Consider the following 18,646-nt stretch of genomic DNA (forward strand, 5'->3'; position numbering starts at 1 on the left):
TTTAACACCCTTTTCTGACCTCTATGGGCATTGCACAACATGGGTACACTTACACACATTCAGGCAATACCCTCAACAACAAAAATAAAAATAATTAAATATTTTTAAAAAATCATTCAAGATCATTTTTTGCTACATTGCAAGCCTAAGGCCAGCTTGGGCCACATGAAAACCTATCTCAAACAAAAATAATTCTCCCATAACCCCACAATTTTAGACAAACCATGCATAACACTTATATTCATAATTTTAAACTTTGGTTAATCAGAATCCAAGTTCCTAAATGTTAAGATTATAGTTGTGAGCTGGTGGTGTTGTACACACTTGAGGCAGAAGCAGGTATCTCTTTAAGTTTGAGGCCAGCCTGGTCTACATAGCAAGCTCCAGAACAGCCAAGACTATATAGTGAGACTCTGTCTGAGAGAGAGAGAGAGAGAGAGAGAGAGAGAGAGAGAGAGAGAGAGAGAGAGAAAGAGAGAAAGAAAGATAGAAAGAGGGAAAAGTATGTCTCTAAAGGTAGATGTGATGACTTACACACCTTTAATCCCAGCACTTGGGAGGCCTATGTGGTATCAGATTTAACTGAAACTTGTTTCAAAACTAAACAAATCAACTTACCTGTTCCATTCCCCCAAAAGGAAAAGATGTGAATTCATAAAATAGTATGTCTGTGAATGTGTAAGTCAGCATGATCACCATTACAAAAGATTCTTCCATATGAAACATGTCTATTAATATAGCCTACTACAAAGACTGCTTACCCATTTTTGATGGAGTTCAGAAACTGCTGACTTGCACTATCAGAGTAACTTCTAAAATCATCATTGACAGTGAATCCATTTTTCCACAACTTTATATTTACATCTACCTGCAAAATGGTAAAGAAACACAGTTAATAAAGGGTAGTAGTAAATAAGCCCTTTGAAATGTCTATCACTATGTTTCATGAGTTCTTAAGAGCAAACTTCAAGTGTAAAATATAAAAAATAAGTGTAATGTTCTTGCAGAGGATCTGAGATCAGTTCCCAGCACTCCCATTAGGTAGCTCACAATCACCTATAACTTCAGTTTCAGGGAATCTTATGCCCCTCTCTGGCCTTTACTCTGTCTGCTGGGATTAAAGGCATGTGCCTACATTCCTGGCCCTAAATAAATCTTTAAAAGTCATTAGCAGGGTCTGGGTGTGCTGGTGGGTGGCTTTAATTCCATCACTCTGGAGGCAGAGGCAGGCAGATCTCTGAGTTTGAGATCAGCCTGGTCTATATAGTCAGTTCCAAACAGCCAGAGCTACATAGTGACAGACGCTGGTTAAAAAAAAAAAAAATGTACAGAAGGCAGATATGATGATACATGCTTATAATCCCAGGACTCAAGAGCCTGAGACAGGAGAACTTCAAGTTCCAGTGTCTAGCCCTGGGCTATGTATTGAGTATCAGGTCAGACACAATGTGAAATCCTGTTTTAAAAAACAAAGGACTAGCCGGGCGTGGTGGCACACGCCTTTGATCCCAGCACTCGGGAGGCAGAGGCAGGAGGATCTCTGTGAGTTCAAGGCCAGCCTGATCCACATAGTGAATTCCAGGACAGCTGGAGCTACAGGGAAACCCTGTCTCAAAAAGACCAAAAAAATAAAAAACAAAGGACTGGGCTGGGAATGGTGCTGCACCCCTTTAATCTGAGCACTTGGGAGGCAGAGGAAGGCGGATCTCTGTAAGATCAAGGCTAGCCTGGTCTACATAGTGAGTGCCAGGCCAGTTGGGGAGACCTTGTCTCAAAAAGACCAAAAAGGGGCTGGAGAGATGGCTCAGCGGTGACTGCTCTTGCAGAGGACCCGGGTTTGATTCCCAGCACCCATATGGAGCTACGAACCGTCCTTAACTCCAGATCCAGGGGAATCCAAAGCCCTCTTCTGACCTCCGTGGCATTGCATGACATGGGTGCTCTTACATACATGCAGGCAATATACTCATACATATAAAATAAAAATAATAAATAAAATATTTTTTTTAAAAAGACCAAAAAAACAACTCCAAAACAACAACAAACAGCTGGAGAGATGGTTCAGCAGTTAAGAGAACTTGCTGCTCTTGCAGAGGACCAGAATTCAGTTCCCAGCACCCACACCACACAGCTCACAACCCCTTATAATTCAGCTCCAGGGGATCCAACACTCACTTCTGGCCTCCACAGGTACCTCTCCACAGATGTGCATTCAGGCGAGCATGCACACACGTGCGCAAACACACACACACACACACACACACACACACACACACAAATTAAAAAAATATAAATAAATCATTTCTGCTTGTAACTTCTAACAACCACCTCTGAACTGTGTGCATATACATTCACATGTGCACATTCCCTGCATGACAAAAATATATACATAATTAAAAAAATAAATCTTAAACAAAAATGAACAATATTCAAAGAAACAAGGTTAACTCGTTATATAAATATAGAAAATTTCAGGATTACAGCAAAATGTAGGCATGTTTTAGGCTGAACACAAGAGTATAGACTGAAAAACTGCTTAAAAAGATAACCAGGGGGCTGAAGACATGGGTTAGTGGTTAAAAGCACTTGCTGCTCTTGCAGACGACCCACGTTTGGTTCCCAGCATCCACATGGTTGCTCAAAACAATCCATAACTCCAGTTCCAGGGGATCCAAGGTCCTCTTCTGGCCTCTGGGCATTGTGTGCAAGTGGTGCACATGCATACATACAGGTAAAATTCTTATACACATTAAAAATATTTTTTAAAAAATTTTTTTGTTTTTTTTTTGGTCTTTTTGAGACAGGGTCTCCCTGTAGCCCCAGCTGTCCTGGAACTCACTATGTAGACCAGGCTGGCCTTGAACTCACAGAGATCCACCTGCCTCTGCCTCCTGAGTGCTGGAATTAAAGGCATGTGCCACCACGCCCGGCTATGTGTATATTATTTTTAGCATGTACACATGTGTACATATTATGTATACACACATACAGAGTCCTTGTGTATGTATTTAATATACACTAATCACTGTTTAAGGTACTTTGTCTACATAAACATATTCCTGTCAATATTTATATAAGGTGGGAATTATCTCTTTATAGATGGAGAAACAGAAACTACCCATAATTAAATTATCCTAAGCTACACAGGCAGGGAGAAGTGAAGTCTTGAACCTAAAGAGTCTGCATCCAGAAGATACCTTAATTCAAAAAACACCTAAGTTTAAAAAAAAAAAAATCTAAGTAATTATCTGGCTTGGTTCTGTATTGAATAAATGAAAAAGGACTCATATCAAGGCCCCAAAGAAAATCAAGTTAAAGGGCAGAGTCTAAAGGCTTGTAGGGAACAAATACCACATACAAAGGCTGTTGGTTTTGTGACAGCCTTACACGTAAGCTCAGGCTGGCCTTGAATTTGCTATATAGCTGAAGCTGACTTCCTGCCTCTACTCCCTAGTGCTGTGATTATAGGTGTGTGCCATCATACCTGACAGGGCTGGAGTGTTCTATATCAATCAAGTATAAAGACAGAATAAGACAAGTTAAGACTCAAAAGATTTTAACTAATCTGCTCCCCCATGTACTTTTTCCATGCCCACTTTCTTTACTAAATTACAAGATTGGCATCATAAAAATGAAAGCATAAAGAGGAGAAACTGGCAGAGACACAGAATTGAGTAATCAGGACAGAGAACACTATTCAGAATTATGGATCTAAGGCAAAACCAGCTTCCCAGCCAGGTATGGAGGCTTACACCTTTAATCCCAGCACTCAGGAGGCAGAGACAGGCAGATTTCTTTGAGTTTGAGGTCAACCTGGTCTGAGGAAGTGTTCCAGGCAAGTCAGTGCTATACACTATGAGACACTGTCTTAAAAAAACAAAACAATTAAAAACAAGGAAATAAACAATGTCCTCCCAAATCCCCCAAGCTCAGTTTCCCTAGCAAGCAATCAGATCACTGGAAAAAGGAAAAAAAATTTCATCTTAGCCATTTCTCAGGAAAAAAACTCAACTAGCAGGATTCACAAATGTAGATAGGAAGAGTGGTAGAGCTTGCTTAGCATGCATGAGACCTTAGGTTAAATCCTGAAGCAATGTAAAATAAATATTAAAAAATTTGAAAATTCACTCATGTGTTTGAGAAGAGATAGAGCTTTCTATCAGAGTTTCAGGGATGAATTAATAGATACAAAGAAAATTAAGACATTTCCCTGGAAGCCAATTAATAATTCTAGTGAACAATTTAAAAGTAGAAAGGAGGGACTGGAGAGATGGCACAGTGGTTAAGAGCACTGATTGCTCTTGCAGAGGACCCAGGTTCGATTCCCAGCGCCCACATGGCAGCTACGAACCGTCCTTCCATGGCACTGCAGGACACCGGTGCACTCACATACATGCAGGCAATACACTCATACACATAAAATAAAAATAATAAAAATTTAAGGCCAGGCGTGGTGGCCCACGCCTTTAATCCCAGCACTTGGGAGGCGGATCTCTGTGAGTTCAAGGCCAGCCTGGTCTACCTAGTGAGTTCCAGGACAGCAATTATCATAGTATATTACAATAATATATGACTCAGTTATACTGTAGAGTATTAAAAGTCACAAAAATATAATAGTTCATTTAATCCCTAATCATGGCATTTACTAATGTTTGAAGAATCAGTTGTTTGGGGAGAAGGATAAGATAGAAAAGGAGAGCCCCACAGCTTCTAGGAGCCAACAGCTTGCCTGGGTAAGTTTGGCTGCTGTGCCCACTGCACCTGACTCCCCCAGCCTCATTCACCCTCCCAGCTCCCCTACCCCATCTCTCCTGCTAGCAGGGGGACTGGCACCCCAGACCTCTGGACTGACCTCTTGGGCCAACTGCTTCCTGATCCTTAGTATCCAGACCAACCCAGTACCTCCCTCTAGTCCCCACCTCCCTTTGCATTTTTGGGCGGCCCAGCCCCACAGCTTCCTGGAGACAGCAGCTTTCCTGGGTAAGTTTGGCTGCCATGCCCACTGCACCTTGACTCTTCCAGTCTCATTCACCTTTCCAGCTCCTCCACCCCATTTCTCCTCCTAGTAGGGAGACTGGCGCATTTCCAGTCTTGGCACCCCGGACCTCTGGACTGACCTCTTGGCTGAACTGCTTCCTGATCCTTTGCATCCAGACCAACCCAATTCCTCCCTGTAGTCCCCAGGGGCCCTTGGGACTCTTCTTGCCCCCACCTCCCCTTGCATCCCTGGGGGCCAGCATCTTTCCTGGGCCCTGCTCCCAGGCCAGCCCAGCCCTCAAATTCCTAAGGCCAACATCTTTCCTGGAAGGATACAGACATTAGGAGAAAGCCCGAGAGCATCTGTTCCTCATCTGACTTGGGCCTCTGTGGGAACTCCTGAAGACAAAAGGAATCTGGCTACTCCAATATAAAATCAAAAAAGCCTAGACCAATCAGCTTTTCATGCCCAACAAATAAACCACAACGGCACATAAAGTTTACAAAAAGCAGCAGATCTAAACTCAACAATGGCAGACTTGAGTCTCAAACAAGAACCAAAAACTACAAAAAAAAATCCACATGTCAAAGTCAGAGAAAAAATAATAACATGAAAAACCAAAATAATATACCCCACCAAGTACCAACAGTCCTCTAGATGAATACATTGAGAACCCCCTAGAGATAACACAGGACATGGAATTCAAAAGAACAATTAAAAAGAACAATGATGAATATGATAAAAGAATTCACTGAATTTAAAGAACACACAAACAAGGTAATCATAGAGCTGAAGGAAGATAGGGATAAACTTCTGAATGAATTCAGAACAGAGCTAGAAATATTGAAGAATACTCAGGCTGAAATAAAGAACGAAGTGAAACACTCCATAAGCCAAGTAGAAACGACAGGAGAAAGCCTCAGCAATAGGATGAATGAAATGGGAAACAGATATCAAGACTGGAAGATGACGAACTAGACCACTCAAGCAAAGATAATAAAAAAATTAAGAAATCACAAGAATGGAATATGCAGGAATTGTGTAACACCACAAAAAGACCAAACTTACAAATCATGGGCATACAGGAAGGAGAAGCTTCTTAGGATAATGGTATGGACCAGGTCTTCAACAGGATTGTAGAAGAAAATTTCCCAAAATTAAAGAAAGATATGCCTATATAAATATAAGCATATAGAACACCAAATACACAGGACCAGAAAAGAAAGTCTCCAAGACACATCATAGTAAAAACACTAAACGTGGGACTGGAGAGATGGCTCAGTGGTTAAGAGCACTGACTGCTCTTGTAGAGGACCCAGGTTTGATTCCCAGCACCCACATGGCAGCTACGAACCCTCCTTAACTCCAGTTTCAGGGGAATCCAAAGCCCTCTTCTGACCTCGGTGACATTGCACTCACAAACCCATTGCATGGGTGCACTCACATACATGCAGGCAATACACTCATACACATAAAGTAAAAATAATAATTACATCTGACTTTTTCAGTGCAAATTACGAAAGCCAGAAGAGCCTGGACCAAAGTATTCCCAGTTCTAAATGACCACAGATGCCAACCCAGATTACTTTACCCAGCCAAAATGTCTATTATAGTTGAAGGGGAAAGAAAAATCTTCCATGACATAAATAGGCTGAAAGAATTCATGTCCACAAAACCAGCCCTTCAGAGAATTCCTGAACTATACACAGGGGTTACAGAAAGAGACTTAATGAAGGTATAACTGGAAATGGACAGCTACATCGAGAATGTGAACAGAAATAAAAATGAATCAATACACATCTTTCATTAATAACTTTAAATATCAACGGACTGAACTCCCCAGTCAAAAGACACAGACTAGTTGAATGTATTAAGAAACAAAACCCATCTTTTTGTTGTCTGCAAGAAACTCATCTCACTTTCAAAGACAGGCACTACCTTAAGGTGAAAGGATGGAAAAAAATATACCACACGAATGGTACTAAGAAAAAAGCAGGCATTGGAATTCTAATATCTGACAAAATAGGCTTCAAACTAAAACTAATCAGAAGAGATAAAGAGGGCCACTTCATTCTGATCAAAGGAACAACTGACAGGAAGGTATTACAATCATGAACATATATTCACCAATCTCTGGTGCACCCAACTTCATAAAAACAGTACTACAGGACTTTAAGACCCAGATTAATCCCAACTCATTAATAGTAGGGGACTTCAATACCCCATTGTCACCATTAGATAGGTCAACAGGACAGAGAATTAACAGAGAGACTTCTGAATTAAACAATACCATACATCAAATGGATCTAAGAGACATCTACCAAATATTCCACCCAAGCAACAAAGAATATACTTTCTACTCCAAACCCCATGGAACTTTCTCCAAAATCGACCATAAACTGAGGCACAAAACAAGCTTCAACAAACATGAAAAGATTGAAATAATTCCATGCATTCTATCAGACCACAATGCAATAAAGCTTAAAATCAACACCAGAAGAAGCCCTAGTAACTACATGAACACATGGAGATTACACAACACACTCCTGAATGATGAATGGGTCAAAGGAGAAATTAAGAAAGAATGAAAAGTATTCCTGGAACTAAATGAAAAGGACAATACAACACAACAAAACCTCTGGGACACATTGAAAGCAGTCCTTAAAGGGAAGTTTATAGCTCTAAGTACCTACATTAAAAAATCGGAAAGATCACAAATAAATGACTTAACATCGCAACTCAAGACACTTGAAAAGCAAGAACAAACCCAGCAGACAAGAAGAAATAACAAAAATGAGAGCAGAAATTAATGAAATAGAAACAAAGAAAACAATACAAAGAATCTCAGAGATGGTTCATTGAAAAGCTAAAAAAGATAGACAGACCCTTAGTCAGCCCAGCTAACCAAAAGAAAGAAAGAGAAAATCCAAATCAACATAATCAGAATGAAAGGGGAAACATCACAGCACTCACTCCAAAGATCCAGACCTTTATAAGGGAATATTTTAAAAATCTATATGCTATTAAATTTGGAAATCTAAAAGAAATTGATGGATATCTAAAGTCATGGGAACCACCAAAGTTAAACTGAAAAGAGATCAACCTTTTTTAAACAGACCGATACCATATAAGGAAATCGAAACAATAATACAAACCTCCCAACTAAAAAGATCCCAGACCCAGGTCGATTTACAGTAGAATTCTACCAGACATTTAAAGAAGACAAAAAAGAAAACTATAGACCCATGTCCTTAATGAACGTAGATGCAAAAATTCTCAACAAGATACTTGCAAACCGCATACAGACACCCATCAAAAAGATCATCCACCATGATCAAGTCAGCTTTATCCCAGAGATACAGGGCTGATTCAATATACGTAAGTCAATAAACGTCATAAATCATATAAGTGGGCTCAAAGACAAGAACCACATGGTCATCTCAATAGATGCAGAGAAGGCCTTTGACAAAATTCAACATGCATTTATGGTCAAAGTCCTAGAGAGAATTGGACTCGAGGGAACATACCTCAATATAATTAAAGCCATGTATAACAAACCCACAGCCAGCAACATTCTAAATGGAGAAAAACTTGAAGCACTCCCATTGAAATCAGGAACCAGACAAAGCTGTCCACTATCTCCACATCTCTTTAACATAGTGCTTCAAATTCTTGCAAGAGCAATAAGACAAGAGTAGGAAATTAAAGGAGTAACAATTGGAAAAGAAGAGCTCAAATTATCCCTTTTTGCAGATGATATGATAATATATCTAAGGGACGCCAAAAATTCCACGCGAAAGCTCCTAGAAATTATTAATACATTCAGTAAAGTGGCAGGTTACAAAATTAATATACAAAAGTCTGTAGCCTTTCTATATGCCAATAACAAGCAATCACAGAAAGAGCACATGGAAACCACCCCTTTTCACCATAGCTTAAAAAAAAAAAAAAAAAGCTTTTTGGAATAACCCTGCCCAAAGGAATTACAAAGACCTCTACAAGGAAAATTTTAAATCTTTAAAGAAAGATTGAGGAAGACATCAGAAGATGGAAGAACCTCCCATGCTCATGGATTGGAAGAATTAATATTGTGAAAATGACCATCCTACCAAAAGCCATTTATAGATTCAATGCAATGCCAATGAAAGTCCTCATAACATTCTTCACAGAATTAGAAAAAAAACATCCTAAGATTCATATGGAAGCACAAAAAACCTTGGATAGCCAAAGCAACCCTGAGAACTAAGAGCAATGATGGGGGAATTACTATACCAGATTTTAAACTGTATTACAGAGCTATAGTCATAAAAACAACATGGTACTGGCACAAAAATAGACCCATAGATCAATGGAACAAAATTGAAGACCCAAATATGAGTACATGTAATTTCAGTCATCTGACATCTGACAAAGGGGCCAAGAACATTCACTGGAGGAAAGACAGCATGCTCAGCAAATGGTGCTGGCAAAACTGGATCTCTACCTGTAGAAGAATGAAACTAAACCCCTATCTTTCACCTTGCACAAAAGTCAACTCCAAATGGATCAAAGACCACAATGTGAAGCCTGAAACTCTTGAAACTATTAGAAGAAAACACTGGCAATATCCTACAAGATACAGGTATAGGAAAGGAAGGAGTTTCTAAACCGGACATCAATTGCTTAGGAAACACAGTCCTGAATCAACAATTGGGACCTCATTAAACTAAAAAGCTTCTGTACATCAAAAGAAGCAACCAAGGAAGTGAAGAGAAAACCCACAGAATATTTCTCCATTCATGACATTATAGTGGTTTAATCACCCATTTTTGTTTTTTGAAATGGCGTCTCATGTAGCCCAGGCTAGCTTCAAACACTTTATATAGCTGAAGATGGTCTTGAGTTGATTCTCATGCCTCTACCTCCTGAGTGCTAGGCTGACAAGCATGTGCCACTCTGCCTGGTTTTCTATTGGTATTTATTTTGTATTTCATTGTATAAGAAATATACATCTGGGCATAACATTCATACACCTAAAATAAAAATAATTAAGCCGGGGGTGGTGGCACACACCTTTAGTCCCAGCACTCGGGAGGCAAAGGCAGGAGTATCTCTGTGAGTTTAAGGCCAGCCTGGTCTACATAGTGAGTTCCAGGCCAGCGGAGACTACAAGGAGACCCTGTCTCAAAAAGAAAATAAATAAATTTTTAAAAGAAACAAATTTACGTGATTTGGTTTCCTTATCTCTAAGATGTGGATACTGGGGATACAGCTCAGTTGGTAAAATGTTTGCCTCACATGCTTATAATCCTGAGTTCAACTCCCAGAACCCATGTAAATATGAAAGGAAAATTTGTTGTGACTGCTTTGATTCCTGCTAACATGCCAGCAGTTTCACCCACCATTGCTTTTACAACATTTATACAAGTTCAACACAATGAAAATAGCAAATATTATTATTATTATTATTATTATTTTTGTCTTTTTGAGACAGGGTCTCCCTGTAGCCCCAGCTGTCCTGGAACTCACTATGTAGACCAGGCTGGCCTTGAACTCACAGAGATCCGCCTCTGCCTCCCGAGTGTTGGGATTAAAGGCGTGCGCCACCATTATTTTTAATATGACAATAGCAGTTTTGACCTTAGAGTTCCTCATAAAGGCCAATACTCAACAGACATTTACCTGCTTCCTCTGTTCAGTGGGGGACAAGCATTTGGCACCAACCTTCTCAGCTTCCTCAAAAAGGCTGTCAACAAAATATTCACAATTCCTTTGTTGATTATCATTGAGGGGTTGGTTGTCAGATCCTGTTTCACAAACCCTAAACAAAGAAGAAAAATAAGCTATCAGTTCTCTAAAAACTAACAAATGTTTTTCTAATTAAAGGATGTTAAGTTCTAATTAGAAGATGTTACCACAAGCCCATAGTTTAGGCTCTCTTCTAACATAATAAATACGTAATCGTGGGGGAGTCATTGGACACTTTTTAGTCTACACCAGCTCTACAGACATTTGGGGAGGGCTAACACTTTGCTATGTGAAGGATCCTTTCAATTTTAGGATGTTTAGCAGGACCCTTGGCCTTTTATCCATACAGTACCACTAACTGCAAGAGCAGTGTTGAGGACAAATGATAACAAGGTATAATGACACATATGTATGAAAATGCCATAATGAAATCATCTATTTATTTATTTATTTATTTATTTATTTATTTATTTTTGATACAGGGTCTCCCTGTAGTCCCAGCTGTCCTGGAACTTGTTATGTAGACAAGGCTGGTCTCCAACTCAGAGGTCCACTTGCCTCTGCTTCCGCCTCCTGAGTACTGGAATTAAAGGTATGTGTTGCCACATCTGGGTGAAACCCACTACTTTGTATACTAGCTTTAAAAAATTTATTAAAAAAAAACTATAAAATTCTGTCCCCTTCCTCTCTTCCCTCTGTACATATGGGCCATGACATTCTTGTAGAGGTTGGAGGACAACTTTCTGGAGTTCCAGGGACTGAACTCAGCTCATCTGGCTTGGCATCAAGGGTTTTTACCCAAAAAGCAATCGTACTAGTGCCAGAATTTAAAATATTTTATTTATTTTTATATGTATGACTGTACTGCCTGCATGTATGTAAGCACACCTGTGTCATGCAATGCCCTCAGAGGTCAGAAGAGGGCATCAGATCCCCTGGAACTGGAGTTACAGATGGCTGTTAGCCACCATGTGAGTGCCAGGAATTGAACCTGGGTCTTCTGCAAGAGCAGCTAGTGCTCTTAACTGCTGAGCCATCTCTCCAGTCCCCAGTCCTAGAATTTAAAAATCCAAAAACATTTAATTCCACCACTTGGGAGGCAGAGGCAGGCAGTGAATTCAAGGTCAGCCTGGTCTATACAGTGAGTTCCAAGACAGCTGGGGCTACAGGGAGACCCTGTCTCAAAAAGACAAAAAAAAAAAAAAAAATCTAAAAAACCCAAAACCAAAAAAAGTCAGGCCTGGCATGGTGTGCATGCCTTTAGTCCCAACACTTGGGAGGCAGAGGCAGGAGGATCTCTATGAGTTCAAGTCCAGCCTGGTCTACATAGTGAGTTTCAAGACAGCTGACACTACAAGGAGACCCTATCTCAAAAAAGAACACTCACTCCCCCTCAAAAAAGTAAAAAAGACGTCAACAGGGGACTGAAGAGATGGTTCACAGGTTAAGAGTGTGTATTGCTCTTGCAGAGAACCTGAATTCAGTTCCTAAGCACCCATGTCTGGCAGCTCACACTGCCTGCAATTCCTGCTCCAGGAGATTCCACACTCTTCTCCCCTCCTCAGGCACCTGCACTCATGTGCCCATACCCACAGATAGACATAAACACATACACAAAATTAAAAATAAATCTTTGGGCCCAGCATGGTGACACACATCTTTAATCCCAGTACTCAGGAGGCAGAAGCAGGTGGATCTGAGTTCAAGATCAGCCTGGTCTACATAGCAACATCCAGGCCAGCCAGTGCTACATAGTGAGACCCTGTTTCAAATACAAATTAATCTTTGAAAAAAAAATTTTTAAGATGTGAGTAGCATATAAAAGCATTACCCAATCTCTACCAAAAATGTTAAAATAACTAAGCCGGGCATGGTTGTGCATGCCTTTAATCTCAGTACAGGCAGGTGGATCTCTGTGAATTCAAGGCCAGCATGGTCTATATAGCAAGTTTTAGGACAGCTGGGGCTACAGAGAGGCTACCCTGTCTCAAAAAAGACCAAAAAACACTCAAATGTTACAACAACTAAAAGTATCTTTGTAAATGCCAAAAAAGTGTCTGGGGGGTAAATCTCACCAGATTTAGAACCATTGGTCCAGAGTATAAAACTTTTTTGCTTTTCTTTTTGAAACAAGATCTCATATATCACAGCCTGGCCTCAAATTCCTTATGTAGCTGAGGATGACCTCGAACTACTGATCTTCCTGCCTCCATCTACCACGTGCTAGAATTACAGGCGTGTGCCACCAGCTTATAAGATGCTGGGGATTCAGTCCAGGGCCTCATGCATGCTAGGCAAGAACCCTATGAATTAAGCTACATCTAGCCAAAATGTTATTTTTGAAGGGCTCAAAAATAACCTTTTTTTTTTTTTCAGAGAGTCTTACTATTTTGCCAAAGATGGCCTCAAACTCCTGGACTCAAGCAATCCTGACTCAGCCTCCCATGATGCTGGGACTAAGAGGCCCACTGTGCCACTGTACTCTGCTTCAAATGACTTCAAGAGAAATTACTACATACTCTTTGGTGACAGAAACAAGCATATTATTTTTGCCTTTTCACACTCAGAATATTTCTCCATTGATGACATTGTAGTGGTTTAATCACCAGTTTTTGTTTTTTAAATGGAGTCTCATGTAGCCCAGGCTAGCCTCAAACACTTTATATAGCTGAAGATGGTCTTGAGTTGATTCTCATGCCTCTACCTCCTGAGTGCTAGGCTGACAAGCATGTGCCACTCTGCCTGGTTTTCTATTGGTATTTATTTTGAATTTCATTGTATAAGAAATATTACCTGAGTTTTTAATTTGCCAGAAATGGTTTCTGGCTGAACTTTTTTGTTTGTTTTGTTAAGACATGGTCTCACTATGTAGCCTGACTACATAATGCTGGAACTTGCTATTTAGATCAGGCTAGCCTCAAACTCAGAGACAGTGCTAGGATTAAAAGCATGCATGGCCTCTGGCTGAGCTTTTTTTTTTTTGGTCTTTTTGAGACAGGGTCTCCCTATAGCCCCAGCTGTCCTGGAACTCACTATGTAGACCAGGCTGGCCTTGAACTCACAAAGATCCGCTTAAACTCGTGTGCCACTACACCCAGCCTGGTTGAGCTTTTGAAAGCTATGCAGATGATTTATGAAAGTGATGAAATCTCAACACTTTTCTATCTTACATTGACAGGAATCATAAGGTAGATACACTTATTAATCCTGCTGTTAATCTACCCCCCAAGTCTATGCTTCGAACCACAATACTCTATAAAAAACTATTCTAAATACTGTACATGTGCCAACTCATTCAATCTTCACAATGATCCTAAAGGTTTTATTTTTTAATCTTCACTTAATAGATGAACTATTAGCCTATTGGCAGGCAGAGCTGGGAACTGAATTCAGGCTTACTAGGCTAATGTTCTTTGTGGGGTTTTTTGTTTGTTTGTTTTATTTTGTTTTGCTTTGAGACAGAGTCTTACTATGTAGCCCTGGCTGCTCTGCCTCTGGAGAATACAGGATTAAAGGTATGAGCAACCATGTGTGGCAAGCCTATGTTCTTAATCACTATGTAAGACAATCTCTCAAAACAGACATCATTATATTGTTATTAAAATGTTGATACTCAGGTTTGGGGAGACAGCTCAGTTGGTAAAGTACTTATAAGGCAAACACAAAGACCTGAGTTTGAACCTCATAAACCACATTTTAAAAAGCCAGGTGTGGCTCAGTGTGGTGGCGCACGCCTTTAATCCAGGCACTCGGGAGGCAGAGGCAGGAGGATCTCTGTGAGTTCAAGGCCAACCTGGTCTATATAGTGAGTTCCAAGACAGCTGGGGCTACATGAAGACCCTGTCTCAAAAAGGCAAAAAACAACAACAACAACAACAACAAAAAAAAAGCCAGGTGTGGTGGTACACACTTACAAATGCCAGTGCTGGGGAGACTTTGTCTCAAAAAAAGGTGTATGATGCCTAAGGAACAACACCTGAGATTATCTTCTGGCTTTCACAATCACCTGTACTTACATGCACTTGTACACATACATAAAAACAAGACACAATGCTTATACTGAAGGTAATGTTTTAAGTTAGTGTCATCTTTTTACTTCCCTAGATCATTTGTTCTACATATCTACTGCTTCAACACTAATATTATCAGTATTAATTATACTTGTTCCAAAACAAATAGAAGATAGCTCTCATACAGAAATAATCATACTGTAAAAGGGTTTTCTTATAGAAATGATTTTCCCTTTATCTGTACAGCTGTGTAGTATAAATATAATACTATTTACAAGTCCAGGCTCTGTGGTTTATCTTTAGATACCTTCGTTAGTTACAGTAAGAAAAGCCAAGTCATAGTAAGAAACTTAAATTTAGGACTGGAGAGACGGCTCAGTGGTTAAGAGAACTGGCTGCTCTTACAGAGGAACTGGGTTCAAATCCCAACACCCACATAGCAGCTAACAATCACCTATAACTCCATTCGAGGGGATCCAATGCCCTCTTCTGACTGCCTCAGGCACTGCATGACAAAGATACACTTATATACATCCAGGCATAACATTCATACACCTAAAATAAAAATAATTAAGCCGGGGGTGGTGGCACACACCTTTAGTCCCAGCACTCGGGAGGCAAAGGCAGGAGTATCTCTGTGAGTTTAAGGCCAGCCTGGTCTACATAGTGAGTTCCAGGCCAGCGGAGACTACAGGGAAACCCTGTCTCAAAGAGACCAGGAAAAAAAATACACACACACACACACACACACACACACACTCACATAAAATAAATAAATTTTTAAAAGAAACAAATTTACGTGATTTGGTTTCCTTATCTCTAAGATGTGGATACTGGGGATATAGCTCAGTTGGTAGAATGTTTGCCTCACATGCTTGTAGTCCTGAGTTCAACTCCCAGAACCCATGTAAATATGAAAGGAAAGAATTGGCTCCACAAAGTTGTCCCCTGATCCCCACACTCACATAGTGGCATGCAGATGCTTATGTGTAAACACACACATACACACACACAATAATGATAATAATAATGAATTATATTCAAATAGCAATTTTAAAAAGAAACAATCATAGCTAGGTGTGGTGGCGCACACCTTTAGTCCCAGTACTTGGGAGGCAGAGGCAGGTAGATCTCTGTGAGATCAAGGCCAGCCTGGTCTACATAGTGAGTGCCAGGGGAGCTGGGGCTACAGGGAGAACTGTCTCAACAAAACCAAAAACAAAACAAAATAAAAAATCATAGCAAGACCTGGTGGTCTAGGCCTGTATTCCCAGTTACTTGGGAAGCTGAGGCAAATTTGCAAATTCATTGACTGCCTAACTACAGAGTTCAGGCCAGGCTGGGCAAAACAAAAAGCAAAAAGAAAGCTAGAGATGTAGCTCAGGGACAGAGTATTCGTCTAGCATGTGTGAGGCCCTAGGTTCAATTCCTACAAAAGAAAGGAACAATAAAATAGGAAAGGAAAAAGGAAAGGGGAAAAGAAACAATAGAGAAAGAAAAAGCAATCCCAACCTTAACAATGAAGATCTCTAGGATACAATTAAGGGAACAAACTTTTGCTACAATCTGTTCAGTGTAAGTATGGTTTAAAAAAAAAAAGAAAACCTCAGCTGGGCATGGTGGCATATGCCTTTAATCCCAATACTCGGGAGGCAGAGGCAGGCAGAGCTCTGTGAGTTCACAGCCAGCCTGGTTTCCATTAGCGAATCCAGGCGGCTACAGGGAGACTTTGCCTCAAAAAGACCAAAAAAAAAAAAAACCTCTGTGCTAGATAGTTTTAGTGTCAATTTGACACACCTGGGTTGAGGGAGCCTCAAATGGGGAGTTGTTTTCATTGGACTGGCCTATGGCCATGTCCATGGGGCACCTTCCTGATTGTTGAGTGATGTGGGAGGGCCCAGCCCTGGGTAGGTAGGCCTGTGTTGCCTAAGAAAGCAGGCTGAGCAGGGGCCAGGAGAGCAAGCCAGTAAGCAGAGTTCCTCCATGGCCTGTATTCCAGCTCCTGCCTCCAGGTTCCTGCCCTGAGTTCCTACCTTGGGCTCCCTGATGAACTGTGATCCGGGAGATGTAAGCTAAATAAACCCTTTCCTCCCCAAGTTGGTATTGGTCAGTGTTTTGTCACAGCAATGGAGAAACAAAGTAGAACATAAATTACTACTGGGTACTTGCTGAGGAAGTTATATAATAACCAAGTTACTTGACTATCTCTGCCAGTGAGATGCAATAAAAACAGAAAGAGACTAACAGAGACATAAAAATTCACTGCTTATGGGCTGGAGAGATGGCTCAGCAGTTAAGAGAACACAAGTTCGGTTCCCAACACCCACATGGCCGCTAACAACCAACTGTAATTCCAATGTCTGGGGATCTGATGCCCTCTTCTGACCTCTGAGGGCACTGCACAACACAAGGGCATTGCACAACACAAGTGTACTTACATGCACACAGAACACTCAAATACATAAAATAAAATTAAAAAATTTTAAACCTTCATTGCTTGAATTAACTTACCATTCTTCTTTTATACTTTCAAGATTATCTACTTCTTTCATTCTTTGTGCTACTGTAAAAGTAAACAGAAACAAAGGTTAAGGTTCTAAATAGCATTTAAAAAAATCATTCTCAGCACTTGGGAGGCAGAGGCAGGCAGATCTCTGTGAATTCAAGGCCAGCCTGGTCTACATAGTGAGTTCCAGGACAGCTGGGGCTACAGGGAGACCCTGTCTCAAAAAAACAAAGAAAAAAAAATCATTCTTAGCCAGGTGTGGTGGCACATGCCTTTAATCACAGCACTTGGTGATTAAAGTGGTGGGTAGAGGCCAGAGGATCTCTGTGAGACAGAGGCTAGCCTGGTCTACATAGTGAGCTCCAGGTCAGCTGGGGCTACAGGGAGACCCATGTCAAAAATTTTTTTTGCATTCCTATGTGTATATCAGTATACTTTAAGGGATATAACCATAATCATGTAACCATAAAATAGCACTAAAATGGTTTGAACTGATGAAATTTTACGCCCTCATTTTCATCCAAAAGAAAAAAAAAAACAAAACCCAAAACACACCAGCAATATGTAGTAGGAAAATGCCTGTAATCCCAACACTTGGGAAGTAGAGGTAGGATGATCAGGAGTTCAAGATCAACCTTGTCTATGTAGCTGGAGACCAGCTTAGGCCACATGAGACTGTTTTAAAAAATGAAAAAATGACAGGAGAAATGGCTCAGTGGTCATGAGCACTTGCTTTTCCAGAGGACCCGGGTTTGGTACCCAGCACCCACATGGCAACTAACCGGCTGTAACTCTAGTTCCAGGGACTCAAATGCCCTTTTCTGGCCTTTGCAGACAATGCCTGCAGGTGGTGTACACACACACACACACACTCAGGCAAACCACTCATACATATTAAAAAAAAAAAGATGGAAAAAAAAGCCAAAACAAAAAACACCAAAGACACCAATAAACAATAACAGATGGTAATTAACACAGAAGTCAATATACAGAGAACAAGAGGTCACAGAGTGCTTATCCCTGAATACAGCACCTATTTCAAACCTCTGCCTCCCAAGGCTCAGAGATCATTGCAGAAGAGGAGGCAGAAAGATTGTAAGAGCCAGAGGGGGTGGATGACCACAAGGAAACAGTCTTCCAGACAGCTAGTTATTCATATAAACTCAGAGTAATGTTGACAGCATACACAAGTCCTATGCAAGCTTAAACCAGACAAAACCCCAGCACAGACATGGGAAAGTAGGTAAAAAAAAACTCAAACCAACCTAAGGGACTTTGGGCAATTGATGACTGCTGGGAGAGATAGTGTCTTACAGGGATGCAACTCTTGGTGGGTACAGTGGGTGAACCCACACTGAAGGACATATGGGGATACAAATCAGACTCTATAGGGCACACACACACACACACACACACGTAAGAGAG

The 18,646-nt window shown here is 40.6% G+C and overlaps 1 protein-coding gene across 4 annotated transcripts in view; it reads right to left on the bottom strand.

Annotated features, from left to right (window-relative positions):
• The window catches only part of Ubxn2a (UBX domain protein 2A), a 45,508-nt gene that overhangs the window by 17,266 nt on the left and 9,596 nt on the right, over positions 1 to 18,646 (bottom strand). For 2 of the 4 annotated variants that reach the window (XM_017802208.2, XM_008848845.3), the window contains exons 2-4: positions 17,227 to 17,278; positions 10,640 to 10,778; positions 762 to 868 (exon numbers count right to left, since the gene is read on the bottom strand). In XM_017802208.2, the coding sequence (XP_017657697.1) occupies positions 762 to 868; positions 10,640 to 10,778; positions 17,227 to 17,267 (287 nt within the window). In that variant the 5' untranslated portion in view covers positions 17,268 to 17,278. The remainder of the gene's footprint in view (positions 1 to 761; positions 869 to 10,639; positions 10,779 to 17,226; positions 17,279 to 18,646) is intronic. The other 2 variants (XM_029553951.1, XM_008848847.3) reach the window with 2 other exon arrangements.

This window comes from Nannospalax galili, unplaced genomic scaffold (assembly GCF_000622305.1).
Source record: "Nannospalax galili isolate Female #2095 unplaced genomic scaffold, S.galili_v1.0 scaffold1191, whole genome shotgun sequence".
In the NCBI taxonomy this organism is placed as follows: domain Eukaryota; kingdom Metazoa; phylum Chordata; class Mammalia; order Rodentia; family Spalacidae; genus Nannospalax; species Nannospalax galili.